Consider the following 21,616-nt stretch of genomic DNA (forward strand, 5'->3'; position numbering starts at 1 on the left):
ACTAGTTGCAGTACATATTGATTAAAAGTTCATTAATAATGGGATTATAAATTAAAAAATAACAAGAATCAGTAAAATAGCAGACTGTTCCGACCAACCAGCATCATTCCAACTAGTCCAACAATCAAGTCGGATGTTCACCGTACGTCCGTGCAATGCCAGTTGTACCTGAACCCAGAACAGAATCCACATAATGTGGCCAATACCAGTAAACCATAGAATCCAGGATTATTCAAGAAGACTTCTCTCATCTTCCCCACCGCCTCTGACGTCGTCCGTGCCCTTGGGTACCTGTCGATCAGAGTCTGGACTTCTTGGAACCCATCAGACAATTATGGGTCTAAAGGGTCCGGAAATGTGGCAATGCGTGGTTTTCTCTCAGGATTAATGGGGTCCATGCTCACAGTTTCGGTGAAAACTTCAAATTCATATTAATAATAATCATTATAATAGTACCTAGGTAATAGGTGCGGAGTAGTAGTACTAAACCCTGATCCCTATCTGCAATACCTCAATCTCATATCAGAATAAATTCAATAGTCTCGTTACGCAAACTTGAACAAAGTACGGAGTACTACTACCAACTACTCCGTAAATACATAGTATACATCATTTTCATCTGTACCATTTAGTCTCCTTTAGCTAGGCTTAGCCCAGGGCTAAACCCGCGTTCCCCGACCGAATCGTACCTTAATGCCCTTTGTGGACCAGGACTAAGTCAAGTAGAGTTAAGTGGGAGGGGCACACAAACTCCCATTTTGGTGAGTTTTGGTCGATCAATTGATTTCCTTTTCCAGAATATCTTGTGATCGTTCTAGACCGCTATTTAGAGATTCTCGGTTGGTACCTGCGCCTTAGTTTACTTGATTGGGGTGGGTTTAGAGGGGGGGCCCTTTTTTCGTGATATCCACTCGGTGGGTTCAATGTTAGGCTTGACTTGCATTGGGGGTCATTCAAGTTCATAGTGGGGGTGTGGTGGTACATAGGTCATGGATCTAGCCCCATACTGATGAGGGGGCGAAAGGTCGAGATGCTAATTCCTTTACTCGCTACTCCCATATGTACAAAGAGGGAAACTAGATTAAATTGAATTCTCCGATGTCTTAGTCCACTTCTGGACTCCATAGATCAGCCACTGGAGTCACCTTCCTCGTATGGGTGTTTTTTTTTTCTCTTTTTCTCTTGCAAATTTTTTGTTTTGTTTCGTGTGGTGGACAAATAAGTGGAAGTGTGAGGGTACCTGCAGCCCAATGTACGCTCGGAGGGAATAGGAAATGGTTTGGCTGGTCAAACCCCCAAAGGAAAACCGCCCTATGCTTGGTCCGGCGGGCTGTTCAACTGCTTACCAATATGGCGCTCGCATTGCCGATAAACTAGACAACGCACCCTCACTCGTGGATTCTTCCTTCTTGCGGTGACCGGCTAACTCTAAGTTGATTTGGCGGTGGGTATGCACCAACCAATCCACGTAGCTTTGGGCTTCGTTATTCCGGTCTTCCAGGAGCAATCGGGCGAATTCGTACTCTGCACCATCCATGCCTTGGCGGGCCAATTGGATGGTCACGGCTTTAGACCCACGTACACTTGCGAAGTATTGGAGAAGGTTGCGGACCTGAGCGTTCAGGTGAGTATCCAATACTGGGAGAGAGGAGATGTTGGCACTGAGTTCACGGAGATCATTTTGACCGGGCCCGAACAGGTCTTCCAGTAGATTGGGCGAGACCTGTGCGTGGAGCCACAATAGCACAGCCTGTCCGTTATCTACCAAGTAGACACCGCCCTCCTCGATTTTGGAGTAGCTGGCACGTAGAGTTGGTGGGACTTGAAGTTGGCCATGTTCGTTCGGGAACCCATCTTCCGGCTGCATGTTGTGGATAGCGAGAATGCGGGGGTAGAGGTAAAGGGAGAGTTCGGTACAACCAAATGAGTGTAGCAAACGCTGGTCGTGAGCCCGACGGTCTGATGATTCGTTGCCACCTAGAAGAGTTGCCGATTAGTCTCAAATTTTCATCTATTGCAATTCATACTTCTGGCTTACCTTTGAATGCTCTCGATTTGATCAAGCTCAGCATGTACATCGAAAACTCCTTCAAATTTTCTGGCAAGATCATCTGACCGGGAGGATGGGACCCAGAGAAGACCTTTCGGTATCCGCTGAAGATATCGACGTTCTTCTCGGAAATACTAGCCCGAATATCCTTGAGTGACTTATCCAGTGTCTTTGTGGCCGCTGTATAAAACATATAGAGTGAGCAAGAGACTAGGTCATCTGGGAAATGTCATCAACTTACCCTCCTTAGCGATGACTGCAACCACAGCATCTTGGTCCACGAATTTCATTGTCTCCATGCCACCCTCATTGACTGCAGCTACAACGTTGATGCAACGAACTCGTCGCTGGCCATCCGCAGATGTGTACAGCAGCGCAGCCTGGAAATGGGCATCCAGCTTGAGATCGAGTTTTCCATCATAGCTGAAGATCACACCAATGGCCTTGTCGGCATCGACACCACCAAATTCAAGATCGGCACCCAGAGCGTGCTGCACAAAGTTTCCATGGTAAGAGGAAACCTGGAGACCATTGGAGCAGCGCACCTTCATCAGAGCTTGGTAACCTGTCTCTCGATTGACAGTATGGGCAATCTCCTTCCGTACTTTTTCAATATCACGAGGAGCATGGAAGTTGGGATAAAAGAAGGTCTCTCCTCCAGTAGTAGCCGAGACATGTCCTGTCAGAGAGTTAGTCTGTAAACATCATTAGGATTCTTTCTCCAGGCCCAACGTACCGATAGTCGCCACATCAATATACACTCCACCAGGTGCCGCAATGAAGAAATCAACGCCAACGCCAGCTTCGGCCAGTTGGCTGGCTGTCTTCTTCCAGGCAGGATTATCTGTGGTGAATAATTTGCGTTCCGCATCGGTCCCGTGGATTTTAGGGTCCTCGCGCACTGTCAACTGCCCAGGACCCGCCGTGGGTAAGCTGGCTATCGAGCAGATAATCTTTCCACCCGTTGCTTGCAGGGCTGAAAGACCAGCATTCAGCGCCGGGAGTAAGGCTGGCTCGGGATTCTTGATATTGGCGAAAAGACTAGGTATCCGGCTTAATAGAGAAGTAATGACTGACCTGCGTAGGGTTGTTAGTAACTGATAGATGACACCGATACGACTTTCACATACTTTGACTCGTACGGATCAACGAAAAGACCCTCGCTCAATGGTAAGAATGGCTCTTCCAAGTCAGTCATCACCATCATCTGCGCCTGGTCAAATGTGGACTAGACGTTGGTCAGTGGCAAGATTTCATCTATTTTTTGAGAGGCAAAGGTCGCATACCGTAAGGTTATAGAAATGCACCTCTCTGTCAAAGGTGACAATGCCAACCTTCGATCCAGCTGGCAATTTCCGGGATTCTCCTCCTTCAGTGCCATCTGCCGTACCATCCTCGCCATATAATGCCTCTGCGATACCATCACAGACGGTCTTCAAATAGCCCCGATGAACGGACTCGCGACTCACGTCAATTAAGAACAGAGTCTGCAATCCCACAGGTTCCTTGTTCCAGTATTCCTTGGGCACCAAGAACTCCACGGTACCCATCATCAATTCAGGTCGTTGCATACGGTCTACGCGTGCACCAGTTGGGTCAAGCGGCGCATAGTATTCGGTAGGGGTATCATTCGGGAACGTGCACATATTGCAAACAAACTTGCTGCCGCCCGATCGGAAGGCCATGAAGGGGTTGATGTAGGTGCGGCATCGTCGGCATCGCGGAGGACCATCACTCCCAAAATCAAGAACAGGGATCGGTTGCTCGCCAGGGTCGAGGGGCGCAAGCGGTTGTAGGATCATGCCCAGTGGCAAGCCGGTCTGGGAAAGGAAGTCTGATGTTGCGGGGATGTTGTTGAGGGTTAAGCGGGCATACTTCGGTGAGGAATTGCCTTGGTCTTGAGCAACAAAGGGAATCGCCGCGGGAGGAGGGAGGTGTCGGTCCATCGTCGGGTATACATTGTTGAAATAGTATTGGGCGGGGATGTCGCGTGAACGAGGGATACTGGGAATCTGCTCAGGGTCAACTCGACCTTGTGTGGCCACCGATCCAGCACCGTCCTGAAGACCGGGCTGCGAAGTAAATCCTGCTGACGGTTGTCCGGGCTGTCCAAACTGAGCGCCTCCCATTGGAGCCACCGGCTGAGGAGCCTGGTTCAAGCCTGTATTGAGGAATTGAGACGTGGGTTGAGCAACCCCGGCCACTCCAGCCCCCATAGCACCGCCCATAGGTTGTGCGGCAGCGGCAGATCCTGTTCCAATATCATGGTAGGCATGACGGTGCTTCTTCTTGTGTGCTCTTCCGCCAGCTGCAGCTCCAGCATCTCCTGCAATCCCCAACCCACCCATTTGAGAGGCTAAGCCCGCCATATTCGGGTCGGCGGTAGCAGCGATTGGTTGCTGTGCGGCATTATACATGCCGGCTGGTTGACCGGGGTAGGGCTGTAGTGGTTGCGATTGCGATTGCGGAGATCCATATGTGGACCACTGATTAGGCGAGGCATTGGGGTTAACAGCTCCAGGTTGCGGCGCCGTAGGAGGATAGCCGGTTGGGTGCTGATTAGAAGGGTCCTCAGCAGATTGGGCCATGTGATACATGGAAGGGTCAGCCATGACGAATCATGTAAAACAACCTTGGAATCAACAAGAGACACGAAGCATTATCAGGATATCCTGTTATGAGGTAACAAAGGGAAACCCCGCGATGTTGATGATATACCGGATTGACCACCTGTACCTACGGATTTACTTGGTTCCGTGCTTCACGTGGAACCCACCCTTTTTCTCGGATTGTTGACATTCTTCATATTATTCATATTCTTCATATTGTTTCATTCGGTTCACAGATTCTACGACAGAATATTACTCAGAGAGAAAGAAGAAACCTTGCAAATTGAGACTCAGGGTAGTAAAATCCTGTTTTTATTAAAATACTTTGGCCTTAGGCCTATTCGCTGTTGCAATCGCAATTGATTTAGAATCAGTTTTGCAGGCTCTCTTTCACGACACGAATCTCAGCTCGTTGCTCTTTGAATTCTTTGTCAATCTCGATTCTAGAAATGACCGGATAGTTGGGCCACCCTCCTACTAAATCATCCATGGATCAGACTAACCCACAAAAAAACACTCTCGTAATACATACCACTGGTCAATTGCTTATCAATCGAGCAGTTCGGCCAATCCAGTAGGCTTTCGTATTTCTGTCAGTCCATGCCAGTATCCGATAAAGCGTGGTCTGATCGTGTTGAGAGAGGGAAGGCTGGCTTGAGGAAGGGAGAGATGGTAGAGCGTGAGATGATATCCGGAAGATGAACCAGTGGTCAAGTCTAACAAGTTCGCGACTTCTTCCAATCGTCGAATTTTCCATGTTGTGTAGGTATGGATCAGCCATGAGGAGTCAGCTATCAGCTACAAGGAGGCAAGAAACCTTAGAACTATAGAGATGGCATAGGGTATGCCTATAATGGGCCATGTGGCCAAAATAGAAAAAAAAAAGAACTAGATATCTCTTACTTTAACCTTATTATTCAAGTTTAAGTTTTTACATATGATAATAGAATAAATAGTGCTAAGTTAGGTCAAAATTCTTAGGAAAATTAGTTTCGGCGTTATAGGCCCCCGTACATAGGGTAAGAACCTTGAAAGGCTACATGTACGGAGCTAAAACACTGCAGGGACAGCCTTCGGACCACAGTGGGCAAACTACACTACGCACCTGGCACCTGTTCCGATAGAATCATCTACAAAACAAATCAACAGGAGACACCTGGGCACGAAGCATTGTATCTACGGATTTACTTGGTTCCGTCCTTCCAAGGGTTATGTGGTACACTTTTTTGTCTCTTTACCTCTAGGACTGTTGACATTCTTCATACCTGCGGACTATTGCATTCTGGTCAAGTTGATCAAGTGGATTGAGTCATGAGATTATGGTATAATTTATCAATATTCTAGAAGGATATCAGGTACTATTAAGCTCGCTTATGCGCCATACAATCATTTTCACATCATTTTCATCACTTTCTTTGTTATGCCGGCCATTCGGCGCTATACAACCTTGGGGAAAGTCCACTTAGTACTCCGTCGCCTGGGCATCCATCCTCCAACAGTCCACTCGGATCTATTTGATCCAGTGGATTTTATTCATGATTTCCGATATACGTCCGAAAAAATACTTCAAATCCAATTGACAATCCGATCATGATCCAAACTTGGATTTATTTGATCAAATGGAGTAAAATTTCCTTGGTTTCTTACTTCCCCTGCATATAAGCTAGACAATTTTCGCCTTCCGATATCCTCTCATCCATTCACGATCTCCTATCAATTCCCCTAACTGGATCCATCCCGAATGTCACGAATCAATCAAGTTGCGCTTATCGGATTGCTCTATCCACATAAGTACCCATGCACAAAAATGAACAAGCTCCCGCATTAGTTTGTTTTCTATCTTCACCGTCTCTTTTTTCCCTTTCCATATGCTCCTAGATCGGACCTTAGCCCCTCCATCTGGCGTCACTGCGTACTCCGTCCTCCGTGCCGAAGTAGATATAACGCTTTAAAGACGTAGGGTAAGTGGCGTAATAGTCTTCTCTTTCTTTAAAATCCTCCCCTCCTTGCATATGCGTTAGTGGAACTTGAAGTGGTGTTTTTTCTTTTGCTTTTTTTCCATTCCTGCCCCCCTTATCTTAATGATCGGCACTACTCGCGATCCTATCTCACGATGATGCATTCAACTATAGACCACCCGGATCCTAATCACAAACCCAACTTGAAAGAAGATCAAGTTCATCAACGCCCTATTCCTTCGAGTTCCTCGTCAATGGCGACTATTCAAGATGACGATGAGCTGTTATTAGCTCGCATTGGCTATAAACAGGTATATGCGCCCGTGCACATGTGGTCGCAATTCAATAGATTCAATCTATGTGCTGTAGACATTTCTGTTTGCTAATCCTCTTCCTTATCACCGTGGAACAGGAACTTCGACGAGAGTTTTCTAAATGGTCAACTGTCTCCTACGCTATCTCCATCCTCGGGGTCCTCGGCTCGGTCCCCGCAACCTTCGGCTCGCCCTTGGCGGCTGGTGGACCTGCAACAGCAGTCTGGTGCTGGTTGATTGGGTCTTGTATGGCAATGTGCATTGGCAGTTCCGTGGCAGAACTTGTATCGGCATACCCAACAGCAGGTGGAATGTATTTTGTCACAAAACATGTTGTGCCGAAAGACCAAGTCCCTATTTTCTCGTGGATTCAAGGATGGTGCAACCTACTAGGACAGACAGCTGGTGTGTCTAGCGTGGCGTATACTGTCAGTCAGATGCTACTGGCGTGTGTCAGTATGAATTCGGATTTGGAAGATGGGCAGTACTCATATTCACCGTAAGCTCCACTGCCGGTCTTTAAAACGACTCGTCTGCAATACTAATCAACAATCGTATAGTACTGCACTCCAAACAGTATTGGTCTCTATTGGCCTACTGTGTATTCTCGGCGTGATCTGCTCATTGACAACCAAAACCCTTCATCGGATTATTCTCTGGTTTGCACCAATTAATAGTATGTGTCTCATAATTAAGCTTTAAGCTTGACCTTCTTATTCTAATGTCATATAGTCACCGCCACCATCGCCATTTGCATTGCATTACTATACCTAACCCCAGATAAAATGCCCGCATCGTGGGTCTTTACCCACTTCACCGATGGGTCTGGGTGGGGCTCTAAGACCTTCTCCTTCTTCTTGGGATTCTTGTCTGTTGCTTGGACGATGACGGATTACGATGGTACAACACAGTATGTTCTTCAAAAAAGCCATAGTATAATGACCAACTCGCTCACATTATCCCAGCATGTCAGAAGAGACCCACGATGCTGCCGTTCGAGGCCCAGTCGCCATCAGAACCGCCGTCTTCGTCAGTGGAGTATTCGGATGGCTACTAACCGTCTGTATGTGTTTCTGTCTAACAGACTTTGAAGACATCCTCAACTCGCCCACCGGTCTGCCAGCTGCGCAGATCTTCCTCAACGCAGGAGGGAAAACAGGTGGTACAATTATGTGGGCATTTGCGATTCTAGTGCAGTTCTTCACTGGATGTTCAGCCATGCTGGCTGATACCAGGATGGCATATGCGTTTGCGCGAGACAACGCATTGCCTTTTTCGAAGCTCCTCTCCAAAGTGAATCCTAAGACACATACTCCAGTGAACGCAGTCTGGTTCGTGGTGATTTTCAGTATTGCCTTGAACTGTATCGCTGTTGGCTCTACTGAGACTGCGACGGCCATCTTTAGCGTGACCGCACCGGCACTTGATCTCTCTTATATCTCCGTTATCTTGGCCCATCAAATTTATAAGTCTAAGGTCAAGTTTGTTGAGGGGCCATTTACCCTTGGTAAATGGGGAACACCTATCAACTACGTTGCTGTCACTTGGGTAGTTTTCATCAGCACGATTCTCTTCTTCCCAACTCAGCTTCCTGTGACGAGGGCCAACATGTAAGGATCTTTCTCTGATACGACAAGGGTTTCGATGCATTTATTAACCTGATGTCTAGGAACTACGCTATTTGTGTTGCAGCCTTTATTGCTTTGTTTGCTTTGGTCTGGTGGTGGGCCGACGCTCGAGGGTAATAATTCGACTCTGCATTGAACTGCGTCGGATCACTCGTACTAACTATAATTCCAATTCTAGAAAATACACAGGTCCTCAGACTAATGATATTATTCGCGAGATCCCAAGCGAAGACCCGGGATATGAGGCACACAATGGCCAGGAGACTACCTATGGGACTGTCTAACATTGAAGACATTGACAATTGGCAAGCATGCCTCATTTCATACGTTCAAATATAACGTCTACATAGAATATGCATATCATGATGCAGGGACCTGTAAAATTGACGCCGAAAATACCACTAGGTAGTAACTTGAATGACTTCTGATATCATATGTGCAAAGACGGCTGCCTTCCAAGGTTTTTACCCGTATCTTCAAATGTTTGGAGGGCGAGACCGTCCAGCACTATCACTAGTGTTTTGCATAGGAATATAACCTTGGAATTACTAGTAGAGCCTGAGACTACTACCCAGGTAACATGGAATTCAAATTTTGCTGTATCTGAACTGTATCTGAACTGGGTCTTGTCCGAGCCATTTCAAGTTGATTTGACGCTCAGAATCAATTGAGGCGATTCATGGTCCACGCTGGCGGGTGCATCTAGGTTGAGAAACTAATAGGAAAAGTTGCACATTCAAGTTCGAATATCTTGTCGATTACCATTCGAACATAGTACTATGCTGTGAACCTTGGAACAGAAAGCACGAACTTGAACGTGCCAATGACTTAGAGTAACGACATATTCAATAAGCAGGCGAATGTGGCTACTACCACCTGAGCACTGGCAGTACTAGTAGTAGTATAGTATTTACTCGTGGGCCTTCACTGAGGAGCCTCCAGGGCTGCATCGAGAGCTCAGGCTGTAGAGAGAGTCGATGACGCGCTCCGCAGCATACCAACCCCACTGCATGTGCTCGGGGATCTAGAGAATGATGAAGAGGTAAGCCTGATACTGTAGTGCCCATGCATTTTACAGGCCAAGATGGTCGCCACGTTTTACTCGCAGTAACCATAGGCCAAAGTACATGAAACAACCAAACAACCACATGTGCAATGACCACCCGTGGACTATTTTACCGCTTATTCGTAAGTCTTGATATTCCAGCTCTGGAGTGTTCTGGGAATGACCAGAGCTGAATCAAATTTAGGGGAAAAGAAAAAGAACTCCCATAGGATACTGTGGTCAGATTGGACTATTTGATGTTTTAATATAGCACGATCAATGAAGAAGCGTTAAGTGGCGGGGAAACCGACAATAAGAAGCCTTTCATCCTCGTACCCAAGAACAAGGAGCTCTCCTTGTATAGCCGAGCAATCCAACTGACGATAATCATCAGGAATCCATACCAAATTCTCATTCCTACAGACGACCCACTCATTTCTTAAAGATATTTGTAAGCTGAGTTTATATGGATTTTGACCAGTGACACACCTAGTCGACATAGGGTGATTTTCAAGGGTCTGGAGCTCTTTGCCAGTCTTAGCATCCCAGAGCTTGATAGTGTCATCATGTGAGCCTGAAGTCACTATTTCGCTATCTGGGGAAAAGGCCAAAGTAGTAATTGAATCCGAATGGCCTTGGAGGGTCTGAGACTTGCCAGTCTTAAGATCCCAGAGCTTTATGGTCATATCACCTGAGCCTGAGGCTATTGTTTGACTATCTGGGAAAATGCCACAGAATGAACTGGACCTGAATGACCTTTAAGGGTCTGGAGCTCTTTACCAGTCTTAGCATCCCAGAGCTTGATAGTCTGATCAGCCGAGCCTGAGGCTACCGTTTGACTGTCTGGGGAAAATGCCACAGAATAGACCCACTTTGAATGGCCTTCGAGGGTCTGCGGTTCCGCATTCCAGGTGGATTTGTATGTTCAAGTTCTTTGGTCTTTCCTCTTCGAATCATTTTCTGATGATACTCTCTGTTGGTGAAAATGCAAGTCCCGAGTAGTGAAGTTGAAGTGGAGCAATTTGAATCATATGATGATTTTTGAGGATGAATCGTTGAGCGTCCTTTAGAAACTGTGCAAGCTCAGAATCTAGGCCGCCCTACAATTCCAACGTTAATATCTCGCTCGATAATAATTGCGAAAGAACTCACCTCTTCAATCGACTGTACTAGTAGTCTATCTATCATCCTAATAGCCTCTGAGGCTATCCCCATTAAACTTATCGCTTCCAACCAGTGAAGAAAATGCTTCTTTAGAAACGTTAAAACGGCAGTTACAAAGAGCTCTTTACTCTGCTCAAGATAACATACCCAGTATTGACAAGAGTATTGTAGATCAGCTGGGAGACGCTGCTGGATAAGCTGAGGATTGACATCCTTATACTGTTTCACATAACTTTCATGCTACCTTTCGATGCGTATGTTTCTCGTCAATACAAAAATCACATTTCGTAGAGAGTAGGATATCTCGGAAGGAAAGATATAGAATTCGGACCGGACCTTCAAGATTGGCTGGTACACTGAGGACAGAGCGAAATTTCTTCAAACGATGAGTGATTTTGTTCTCAGGTATCTTGGTCAGCCGTGCAAGACTAACTACAGAAAGCGGAGTGGCTAGAAGAACGATCACACCAACTATATCTTGAAAGTCTTGTATGAGTTGGTCACGCTTAGTGTCAGATTTTGTCTTAAGGAGTTGGTTCAATACTGGCAGATACATCCTTTCTATATTGGAGGTCGATGATATTGCTTCATCTTGAAGAATAGCTGTAAGACGCTCCTTGGGAAGCCAGTGCTTATCCCTAACAAAGTGACAAAGAGTGGCTACAAAGATAAACAAAGGCAGAGACATCTGCACCAGTTGCTCAAGTTTTTCATTTCCAGGCCAGTCAGAGGGAAGTGACTGGTCACGTTGAATTGCTGAAAATTTGTATTACAGGAAAACGTGAATATCATGTTTGATCACTAGAGCAGGAATTTGATGGAGAACAATGTCCTGGTAGTTGTCCTCCTTCAGGAAACCCAGACAGACAGGAAGCTTAGGTCTGCTTGTCAAGACTACTCGCAAACGCACTGTTTAGATTTCTTATAATTTGAACAAGAGATAAAGTAAGAGTTTTATATCATCATCCCTATCACATTCGTCCAAGGCGTTAATCACGATCACAATCGTGGTAGGTTGGTCTGGTTGTAGCTTCAGCAGGGGCTGGTAGAGAAGCTCAGCAAACTGATCTTTTAGAAACTTAGATGTAATCTATGGATTGGCCTTAATGGCTGCCAGCACTTCAGGTACCAGTTTTCTATGTCTAGATACCAGTTGTGATATGATGGTGATCAGACCTAATACAATGCCACGATTACCTTTGCCGCGCTTGAAAAAGAATGTGGCGCCAAGTAGCCCTCGATCTCTAAGCCTTTGTGCGACTATTCGTGCAATGGTAGACTTTCCGGTCCCTGCCATCCTATTCAACCAAAATATGAATTTATCATCTGACTCCACCTAGTTTGTGATATCTGAAAGAAGCTTGGTTCTAGTCCCTGAAAGACAAAAATCTTCATGTTCGTGAACATTACTGTCATATAATGCTTCCTTTACGATAGGTAGACTAGACTTCTGGAGGAGAAACTCCATAGATTCACCCAGTTCATCAATTTTGAGAATGATGTTTTCTGCCTCCCTTTCATGGTGAAGGTATCCAGCTAAATTAACCCATCTAGCTAGATTATCTCTTTCCTTCTCAACTGAGGTTTTAAGTGCTGTAAGTGGACTCCTAGTAACGGAATTTAAGAGATTCCTTCCGATCCTAGACTCTTGGGCCTTCTGAATCTGGCCTGTATAGCATAGTATTACTAAGTAGAGTCCGATAGTTAATTACGATTCCCATATGATTGCGGATATCTATATGCCTATTTAGATAAACCCGTTGTTCGATGAAGACACATTGTGCAAGGACATTAGCAAGGTACTCAGATGATTCAAATAATGCATTTTATGCCTCATAATGGGTTTAGGTCATCTAGCATATTAATTAATAAATCAGCTGGTCTATTCTAAGTTAAAGGTAATATATACTGTCAGACCAAGCGACACAATTGTCCATGCACTAGCTACGTGCTGTGTTGGGTCAAGTGCAGCGACCGCGCTAATAATGTCTTTGAAAGATAGTACTGCGTCGATGATCTTCCGTGAGGATTTCCGAATTGTCTCATCAGACTTCTCCTGGTATTTCTCGTATTGTTGCTTTGTCGCTTTGACGATCTCGTCAATCTGCTCTCTGAGAGCAGCATTCTTATCCCTTGACCCGGAAGGTTGGATGCTTGATCAACCCTGGCGCTGCTCGCTACTAAGCTGGTCGTAGGCAGCTTGCCATAGATCTTGTGGCTTGGAGGTCTCGATCGACTGGGTTGATTCGAACGCAGGCTGGCTATGAGTAGACGGTCTAGTGTTTGTTGGGTTGTCTTCTTGGTCATCCGCTTGGTTTGTCTCAGATTCTGTTTTCCCGGTCTTGTTGAGTCTGCGACGTGAATGAAACAGTTTCTTCAGACGTTCAGACATATTTCACCAATAATACATCCAAATGGTTAACTTTCTGTGTTTGGTTGGGAGAATCAAGAGTCTATTCTGAGAATATTGGGCTAGGGAGGGGTAGATTTCCGATTCCATCATCTTCCTGCAGCCTGAGGTGCATGCATAGCCCTGGGTATCCACTCCCATGCCACGCTGAACCAGACTCTATTTTCACGCGACCCTTTTTCCATTGGCGACTGATCAAGAACGGGCCATGTGTTTACCTCTATTTGCACACTTTTGGTCCTTGTATTTTCAGTTCCATGGGATGAGACCGACCTCGGGAGGTGGAAAACGTACCAAATCTCACACCGCCTGCCTTCCATCAGGCCTCCAGGGCGAGGGCCACCTGGAGCTGCTCAGGTGGATGGATACCTAGTGAAGCACACTGCAAATGTGGTCTGGACTCGGATATTCATAATACTCAAGTGATATTTCACTCCATCATACATAGTGTAAAGCTTCAAGTCGAGTTGTAAAATACTAATACAGATCATCATTTTAAATCTTAGTTTCCAGCCACAACAGCTAGACCCTCATAAATCTTCCTCTTAACCGCAAGGAAGCTCCCAGCACCACGACCCATCGAGGCTTGATTCGACGCTGCCTGTGCTGATGCCTCAATCTCAATCCTGCCAGTTCCCGATTTTCGTACGGCGACCGACTTATCAATCAACAGTGTTCCTTCACCACGGAACTCGGCAGTATGTCCAGCTGCTTGCATCAGTTTGCGAAGATCAGCAAGACGCAAGTCACCGACGTGAAGTGGGCGCGCCACAGATCTGGTTCCTGCGGCCATACTGACAGGCAGGGTATCAAGGAGTGGGAATGAATCAGATTTGTCTCCGGACTTGACAAGAGCGCTTGCAGTTGGAGGAGCCGATGAGCTTTCTTCTCCCTCGCCCAACTTGATCTTTTTAGCAGCTACTTCGGCGGTATTGATTTCCTCCATGATCGGCTCGGGCGCGCGCAGTTGGGCTGTCAGAGCAACAACACCGAGACTGCGGACGTGCTGCCAGTTCAAGCGGCGGACGAGATTGTTGCTCAGCTTGACCATCCATGCATTTGTGTCCACACTAGCATCAATGACATCACCGTTGCCAGGGGTAAAGATGATGGCAGCTCCCTCAGCTGCAGAGGCAGAGACATCAACTCCAGCCTTCGCAGCCAAGAGCTTCTTGCATTCAGCCGCAAGTGCAGCAGTCTCTGTTTCCATTCCTCCAACAAGAATGAGTTTCTGAGGTTGAATAAGAGGAATCAGCATCTCCAAGCTACGCTTGTCGTGTAATCCCATGAAGTCAACGAAGGCAATTCGAGCATTAATCGTGATAGTGGCCTTGCTGTACACGGCCTTAGCGGGACCTTCGAAGGACTGAATGTCGGCTTCATCTTCAGAGGATACAGCGGCGTCGGCGTCTTCGTCGTCAGATGCAAGACTAAAATCATCGCCTGCTGAATCTACCTTCTGACCATCCTTGGTCAGCTGTTGACGCTTGCGAGCTCCAGCGCCACCGGAATGTCTCCGACCAGCAACACCGGTAGCCTCGTCCCATCGTCGTTTCTGTCCAAGCTTTGTTTGTGCGTCTGATCGTCGCTGCTGCATATCGATCTCTTCTCGTTCTTCGGCTCGAAGATACTCCTCGGGGCGAATGAACTCGCCGTATTCATCTCCTTTCTTTCGAGGTGCGACATATGGGAACATACGCTCACGTCCCTTTTTACCACGCACGTCATAGTCATAAACGTTTTTTCGTCGTAGAAGAATGTTGATACCCAAGTCTTGATCACTGACAGCCAACTTGCTTCGATTTGAGTGGGCGAGGGATGTGGAGAAATTAAGAACACGACCTTGTCCCTCGGAATCTGAGTCTTCCGAGGAGGTTGAACTAGATCGATCGTCCAGAGCGTCTGCTGCATTTTCAAGTGTTTCTTGACCTCCGCGAACTTGGGATGTATCTTGAAGCTGTCGCTTAGTGGCCAGGTATTGCTGATAGATCAATTGATCGCCAGCATCTAGAGGTGCTCGTTCCACTTCTGTCCATGTCAATTCTCGACCGCCACTGTGGACTTGCTCAAGTAATTCACCATCCGAGGCGGTCTCCAGAGCAACACCGTCTCGACGCTCTTGATACCACTGCCAGATTGTGCTACCGAGAGAGATTGTGAATGGAGACTCTCGAGTAGGTGTCAGCTTGCGGAATGACTCCGTCAATAGCAGCAGATTATTAGGGTCCTCGGCGACTCGGCGCAGAGTTTCCTTCGAGAAACCCCAAGAAAGTGATGTATCAGAAGCAAGGATAACTTTAGGGCCCTTCTCGGAAAGAAGCTTCTCGAGTCTCTTTTTTCGCTCAACAGTTTTGAGGTGCTTGAAAGTGAACGGCCCAGCACCCTTGCTGGCCTTTTCTTGGTTCTGGCCTGTGGCGCGTTGACCAGTAGCCCCATCCGCACCCTCAGCAGCTTCAAACTCGCGAACAATATTCTCATCCATCCACTCAATCATACTTCGAGCCAACCGCATTGTAGTATTGACTTTGCGGCCCGCCAAATAAAGGCCCGCACCTTTCAGCACGTCCTCTTTTTCATCTGACGATGCATCTCGCCAAGCGTGTTCCAAAGCGTAAGCCAATTCAAGTACCCGAGCGCTAGTATCTGTGGGGATGAGCACAGTGCCACCCTTTGCAAGACTACTTCGGATCATATCCAGAAGAAGGTCGTCTCTTTTCTTGCGACCACCAGAGACTGCAAACTTATCACCTCCCTTGGTACTGCAGATCAGGGCTGTCGGCTTGCGCAATTGCTCAATAACTTCCGTACCGCTGGCACCTGACCCACCGAACCATGCAGCACCAGCCATGACACTCTCGCGAGCCTGGTTCCAATCCATTGCGTAGACGATAGATTCCAATCCATGTTGAATATGCCAAATTGTTCCACCAACAGTATGTCCGGCATTATAAGCAGTAAGAGTCAGCCCATCCAGGGGCGGCGAGAATGGAGATGGGAGAGGTTGATGAGGCTGTGAGTATTTGAGCGGCGTGATGAGAGAGAAGTATCGGGCAATCTCCTCTGCGGTTGGAGGCTGAAGAAGGATCCGTCCTGTGCTGCCTGCAGCTTCGGTGCTTCCTTCGTTCTCCCCTCCGGAGTTCACAGCTGACGCTGCCGAAGATGCACCAGTCTCGGACACGGATGCTGTTGGCAGGAATGTAGCTGCGAGAGGTGCGGAGGAATAGAGATCCTGCAAACTTGTCCTGCCGAGGGCAATTACTGGACTTGTCGCATAGATGGGAATTTGAGTGAAAAGAGGGAACGTTTGACAACAATGAACGAAAGCGCCGATATGTGCCGGAGTTGCGTGGGTGAGGAGAATTAGGGAAAGTGTCGGAATATGTCTAAAAATGAGGCTTGTTAGCTTGGAGAGTTCAGAATTGCACTGTATCTCAAGTTTGGAACGAACTTTTCGAGCTCTGCTAAGTCGCGGGTGTCAAAGGTATCATCCCAACCAACGTCCACTAAGATCTTAATTCCACCATCCAGCTCTAGGATTGACTGAGAAGCTCTGGAAGATGAAGACTGCGCTCCCAGCAATGGAGTGAAGGTAAACATCGTGGGCGCGTGCTGTAGTTTAACTCTCTGGAAACTGGCTTTGACTGCGTTTAGTTGGGCGTGTTCGCGACAGCAGAGGCCAAGTCCAATCGAGCAGAGATTATGGGTTCAAAAGAATATCAAGGATTAATCATTTTATGTTTGAGAATTCCCTTTAAAGAGTGAATCAGGGTAACAAAGCGAAGTGAGGAGTGAATTGACCAGAGAGCTCTTGATGTCGCTGACCCAACTGGCTTCACTCTGACAATGGACATGTTTGTGCAGTTTGCATTCATGTGCTCGCGCTCACGTGACCTATATGCATCTACCAATCATATGGCTTAAATATACTATATCGATCTAAACAATCATGAGGATTAGGGATTAAAATATTATGATCATTTGAATATAAAAGTACTGAATATCATGATTAAGGAATGAATGACTAGAATAATTGCCTCTCCAACAACTCCAAAAATTTCAAGTTGCCTGCTTGTCTACCGGCCTTCGCATGTGCACTATAGGCATTGTCACTCGCAGGATTCAGGGTGTCGGGGACTTCTCCTCCTTCTTGCTAGATTTCTCTTTCTTCTCTTTCTTCTCTATTTTTCTTCTTAGTGGAATTTTCTATTTTTCCCTTTCCTTTGCCTGAAGATTGGGATTTGGAGGAACTCTTCTTCTGAATATTGGTTAGTCCTGACCTTTTCTAACCATAACAGAAAAAAGATATCATGATAAATGAAGAACTTCAAAAACGCAGAATAGGATGCAATACTTACGCGGCAATTTTTCAAGGATGAAAAAGGCCGATACAATATAGCAGTTGCAGGCAACTTCCATTTCTTTGCTTGACTTGGCAGTATACTGGAGCCACCCCAAGTTCTAACCCTTCTGACTCCGTTCGGTTCAGGGAAATACTTCTGTCGCTCCACCGGATCCTCACAAATTGCTTTACATTTATTATAATAAGCTCTACCAGCATCAATGTGTTTGCTCAACTTGATCATATCCTTATGTGCCGGGGAAGGAGTTCGTGAAGGGGGTTGGGTGGACAAAACACTCTGCTCAGTGGACGAAGCACTTGGTTGAACGGACCAATCACTTGGTTGAGCAGATGAAGTACTCCACTGAGTAAATAAAGTACTTTTCTTAGCAGATGAAGCACTTTGCCCAGCGGACGAAGCACTCTGTTGAGTAGATGCATGGTGGGAAGGTCTTGAAGCATTCCCTCCAGCTCTTAGCATATCTTCCTTTCTAATTTTCTGTTCACCTTATTCAATACGGTCAGCAAATGTAGAGATAAAAGAAATTGATAAATTTATTCCCATAAGCAGATATGAAGAATGAGGAATCCACGCAAGGGATATCAAGAATGTTAGCCAGATCTTTAGCCCTCAAATAGTCCATTATAGCTCAGAAGCCAATTACACTTCTTTGAACTTAAATCATTTGTATGGCAAAAGCCATATGGTTTGATATCTGATCCCTCCGCGATAATTGCATAAGACATATCCTTCATCCAAGACCTCGGAGCTTTGGCATTGACACATTCTTGATTACATCACCTCACAATTCTGAAAGCATACAGGAAAAGACATAGAAACATGGAAAGTATTATGAGAATCACAATGAAATACAAAATTTTGTACTCACCCAGCCGAGGATTTCGATTATTATCTTCTCTTGCATCTTTTTCCGGGTCCCATTCCTTGGACAGAGATGATTTTCGGAGTCCATGTCCACCTTCAGACACACTTTGCGGCACAGGAAAAGCAACAGGATCAAAGGTGTCAGAGATCTCTCCAGGACCTCTCAAAGTGCCTTTCATATGATGCCTCATCATATCGACATCGTAGTATGTTCTTGGCTGACTCGGAATATTCGATCCCTCTCGAACAGCCAACGAAGGACGAGCGGATCGGATGCCATAGTAATGGTCCAGGTCACCTTTGATCTGAGGCGGTATCTTGGGCCATTCAGCAACGCCAGCTCTTGGTCCAAAGTATGTTACTCTCGGTGGTGGAGGTGGTGGTGGCAATGGGTCTTCCACGTTGCGAATGGACTTCAACTTGGCACGCTTAATCGTTGCACGGATGAAATCTCGGCTCCTAAAGTCATTCAGAGCATCCAGAAGACATAGATATGCAAACTCGTATAGCTGCTCCTGAGTCAATCCCTTCCATAACGTAGACGGGCCGGGCTCGAATATCCAGCAAAGAGTACCAAGGCCGACACTGGAATCACCAGATCGAGGGTGATCATCCTGGTCCACATTCCTAATGTGTGTTCTCTTTCTATGTGTTCTTATTAGATCCTTGTGGAGATCTCGGCCATCCTTTGGATCTTCTTCGACTTCTCGAAGCCGCCAACGAGGCATTGGTCCAGACTGGCCGAGGGATATCTCTGGCCAGTCTCGTAGTCCCAGGTTGTTTGTAGCATGGAACTTCAGAATCTCTTTCTGTTCATCATTGCCGACAAAAGACTTAGTAAGTCCCCTTGGGCGATCCGTCCCGGCGTTTTCAATCCAGTGTTCTGAAGCCCGTTCACGGGCTGCTTGAAGTCGAGTAGCTCCCGCCACCAAATTTTTCTTTCCATCTCTCCCCTTTTTCGTAATGAGAGGGGATGTGAATTTTGAGGAGGACACAGAGGTCCGAGCAGACCTAGAATTTTGGACTGGTACATCGCTCGGCGAAGACGGTTTGGATGAGACTAAAGCCGGAGAAGGCACACGAGGAACGAGTACGTCTGCTTTTTTATGTGCACGACGACGGGCTTTCTTGACCTTGGATTTAGTTTCAATAAACGCAAATCTTGCCGATGGTGGTTTTAGACTAGGCGATCCTGTCGTAACAGATGCCTCTAACTTGGGCCGCTTGCTAGGCAAGACCTCTTCATTAGTAGATTCTTTCTCGCCCTTGGGCTTTTTTGTTTTGCGTTTCAAGCGGTCACGAGGCATTTTTGGAAGACTTGATATTCCTATCCGTTGCACCTCATTGGATTAGTTGGATAACCATTGAGCTCAAATGTGATTTCCTCGAATTCATACTCACGGTATATCGCCTATAGAATCACAGAATCGAAAGCTGTATTTTAGAATGAGTGTTCCAACCCGGAGTTAAGTAAAAACTCTCCAACTCAAACAGGCTTCGACTCCAGGGCTCCTTTGTATCTATTTTTGTCGATTAGCGTCAACTTCAGACAAGGCATCAGAAGCACATACACAAAGACAGCTGGACCAGTATCAAAAATGTCTTTGGAATCTCGTCGTCTCTTTCTAACAAAGTCCTCTTTGCCTCCAAATTGAAAGAGGCGGCTGAGCTTTGCTTGAGCTCTAATTGGGCTCCACTGAACTTGCATAGAGGTCGTTCAGTCGAGACCAAAGAACAAAAAGAGAAAACTATTCAAAGAAACGCCGCCTCGATAAAGTGAAGGCTGATGATGTTTTGAAGTCTTAGCAGAAGGAGAGAAATTTCGGTTCAATAAACACAATAAAACAGTGTCATGAGAAAGAAAACTCTGCAAGTGGATGCAAAGGCTTGACAAATTGGACCAGTCAGTCCTTTACAGCCCGCGATTCAACAATCCACAAGGGAGGCCCCGCGCAAAAATGAAGCAATATTAGCAATCAAATATTTGACTCGTAATATTTTCCACAAGGGTCACTTTCAAGGTCTAAGTGAAAAGCGAACAGGTTCTTTATTAATCCGATTTGCCTTATAAAGTTTATGCAAAAGTCTCATGACAGCCCTGGAGCACTTACATAAATCCGAAGATGACTTCCGTCGGATCTCTTCAGTACTTTTGGGCTGGTTCAATGTTTGCCTTCTTTACGCCCGAAATAGAAATTTAAGTTGTCTTTAAATATATAATTCCTGTGCACGGTCACTCCACATGTTGTCCAATGATACTCTCTGGAGAAGGATCGACACGTATCCCCAGATGCTGAGAATTAGAAAGGGAGACTTTGTTGTAGAATAGGGCTGAGATACATCATTACCTTTCATCAGAAAGAGATAATTCACGTCAAAGAAGATTCTCAACCAGTGTTTCATGACTCATAGACCTAAAGAGTTTGCTTGTGACATCAAACTGGTTCGCATCCTTATCTTAGAGTTCATGACTATATTGTCATCAAAGAGAACCACACACATTCTTCGGGGGATTCTTTGTGCACTCGGCATCGGAGAACCGATCAAAGGCCGCAGATCAAGTTAAGTGATGTAGTGTCCGTGCAGGCTTTGGGCCTAACGTTTGTCAAATCAGGTAATTAGCTTGTTTCCTCTGGAATGTGACCGTGCTACTCTGCCACCTATGGACTTAGCCCTAAACTGAAAATGTATTATGTGTCAACTGGTCTTTAATGGCACCAATTGATCATAGCACCTGCCACATGGGCATACTGGAGACTCGGATTTATCTCAGCACTCCGATGTCCCATACTAGGTTCGAGTCTATGACAATATCACATCATTATGATGCGCAACCTGTTCTTCAAATGCCCAGATTGCCAACTTGTTCTCTTAGATAAATTTGGCACTACATACTAAGATATTAAGGGTTCAAAATCTTTTCCAAGGTTCAAGTTTCAATGTTCTGGACAGTTTAATTCGCTGCTAGGCATATAAGATTTCTTATTGCATGTGGGGAATAGTGGACAAACTTGAAATCCAGATGTCTGACTACCATATTTCCAAGGTTCCAAGGCTGTAAAAGAACTTCCAACTTGAAGGTTCACGTCCCCATACACAAAATAGCACTTGAATAGTACGTAGGTACGAAGTTTCAAATGTTAGAAAGTTAGGATGGATATCACATCCATAACACTCAGACTCGGATCATTGGACCGTGACATTTGAGGTTTC

At 46.1% G+C, this 21,616-nt stretch overlaps 6 protein-coding genes across 6 annotated transcripts; 1 reads left to right on the forward strand and 5 right to left on the reverse strand.

Moving 5' to 3' along the window:
- Positions 1–1,342: 1,342 nt before the first annotated feature.
- N7483_000326 (Sec23/Sec24 family protein) lies at positions 1,343–4,662 on the reverse strand (the record flags this gene model as incomplete). Its single annotated transcript, XM_057083764.1, has 6 exons — positions 1,343–1,977; positions 2,039–2,230; positions 2,292–2,729; positions 2,787–3,127; positions 3,181–3,278; positions 3,337–4,662. 6 exons carry the CDS (start codon positions 4,660–4,662, stop codon positions 1,343–1,345), a joined length of 3,030 nt encoding a protein of 1,009 aa, XP_056949913.1.
- Positions 4,663–6,871: 2,209 nt separating this feature from the next.
- On the forward strand, positions 6,872–8,843 carry N7483_000327 (uncharacterized protein; the record flags this gene model as incomplete). The annotated part of the gene is made up of 7 exons (XM_057083765.1): positions 6,872–6,928; positions 7,030–7,430; positions 7,492–7,607; positions 7,664–7,841; positions 7,897–8,541; positions 8,601–8,672; positions 8,738–8,843. 7 exons carry the CDS (start codon positions 6,872–6,874, stop codon positions 8,841–8,843), a joined length of 1,575 nt encoding a protein of 524 aa, XP_056949914.1.
- A 1,714-nt stretch (positions 8,844–10,557) lies between these two features.
- Positions 10,558–12,065, reverse strand: N7483_000328 (uncharacterized protein; the record flags this gene model as incomplete). The annotated part of the gene is made up of 5 exons (XM_057083766.1): positions 10,558–10,704; positions 10,757–10,987; positions 11,013–11,507; positions 11,550–11,677; positions 11,945–12,065. 5 exons carry the CDS (start codon positions 12,063–12,065, stop codon positions 10,558–10,560), a joined length of 1,122 nt encoding a protein of 373 aa, XP_056949915.1.
- An 861-nt stretch (positions 12,066–12,926) lies between these two features.
- Positions 12,927–13,160, reverse strand: N7483_000329 (uncharacterized protein; the record flags this gene model as incomplete). The annotated part of the gene is made up of 1 exon (XM_057083767.1): positions 12,927–13,160. The coding sequence occupies one exon, from the start codon at positions 13,158–13,160 to the stop codon at positions 12,927–12,929; it is 234 nt and encodes a 77-aa protein (XP_056949916.1).
- Positions 13,161–13,680: 520 nt separating this feature from the next.
- Positions 13,681–16,775, reverse strand: N7483_000330 (cleavage polyadenylation factor subunit CFT2; the record flags this gene model as incomplete). Its single annotated transcript, XM_057083768.1, has 2 exons — positions 13,681–16,561; positions 16,627–16,775. The coding sequence occupies 2 exons, from the start codon at positions 16,773–16,775 to the stop codon at positions 13,681–13,683; spliced, it is 3,030 nt and encodes a 1,009-aa protein (XP_056949917.1).
- A 1,540-nt stretch (positions 16,776–18,315) lies between these two features.
- Positions 18,316–19,710, reverse strand: N7483_000331 (uncharacterized protein; the record flags this gene model as incomplete). The annotated part of the gene is made up of 1 exon (XM_057083769.1): positions 18,316–19,710. One exon carries the CDS (start codon positions 19,708–19,710, stop codon positions 18,316–18,318), a length of 1,395 nt encoding a protein of 464 aa, XP_056949918.1.
- Positions 19,711–21,616: the final 1,906 nt, after the last annotated feature.

This window comes from Penicillium malachiteum (genome assembly GCF_028827825.1).
Source record: "Penicillium malachiteum strain IBT 17515 chromosome Unknown utg000001l:1.0-8184562.0:1.0-8186909.0, whole genome shotgun sequence".
NCBI classification, from domain to species: domain Eukaryota; kingdom Fungi; phylum Ascomycota; class Eurotiomycetes; order Eurotiales; family Aspergillaceae; genus Penicillium; species Penicillium malachiteum.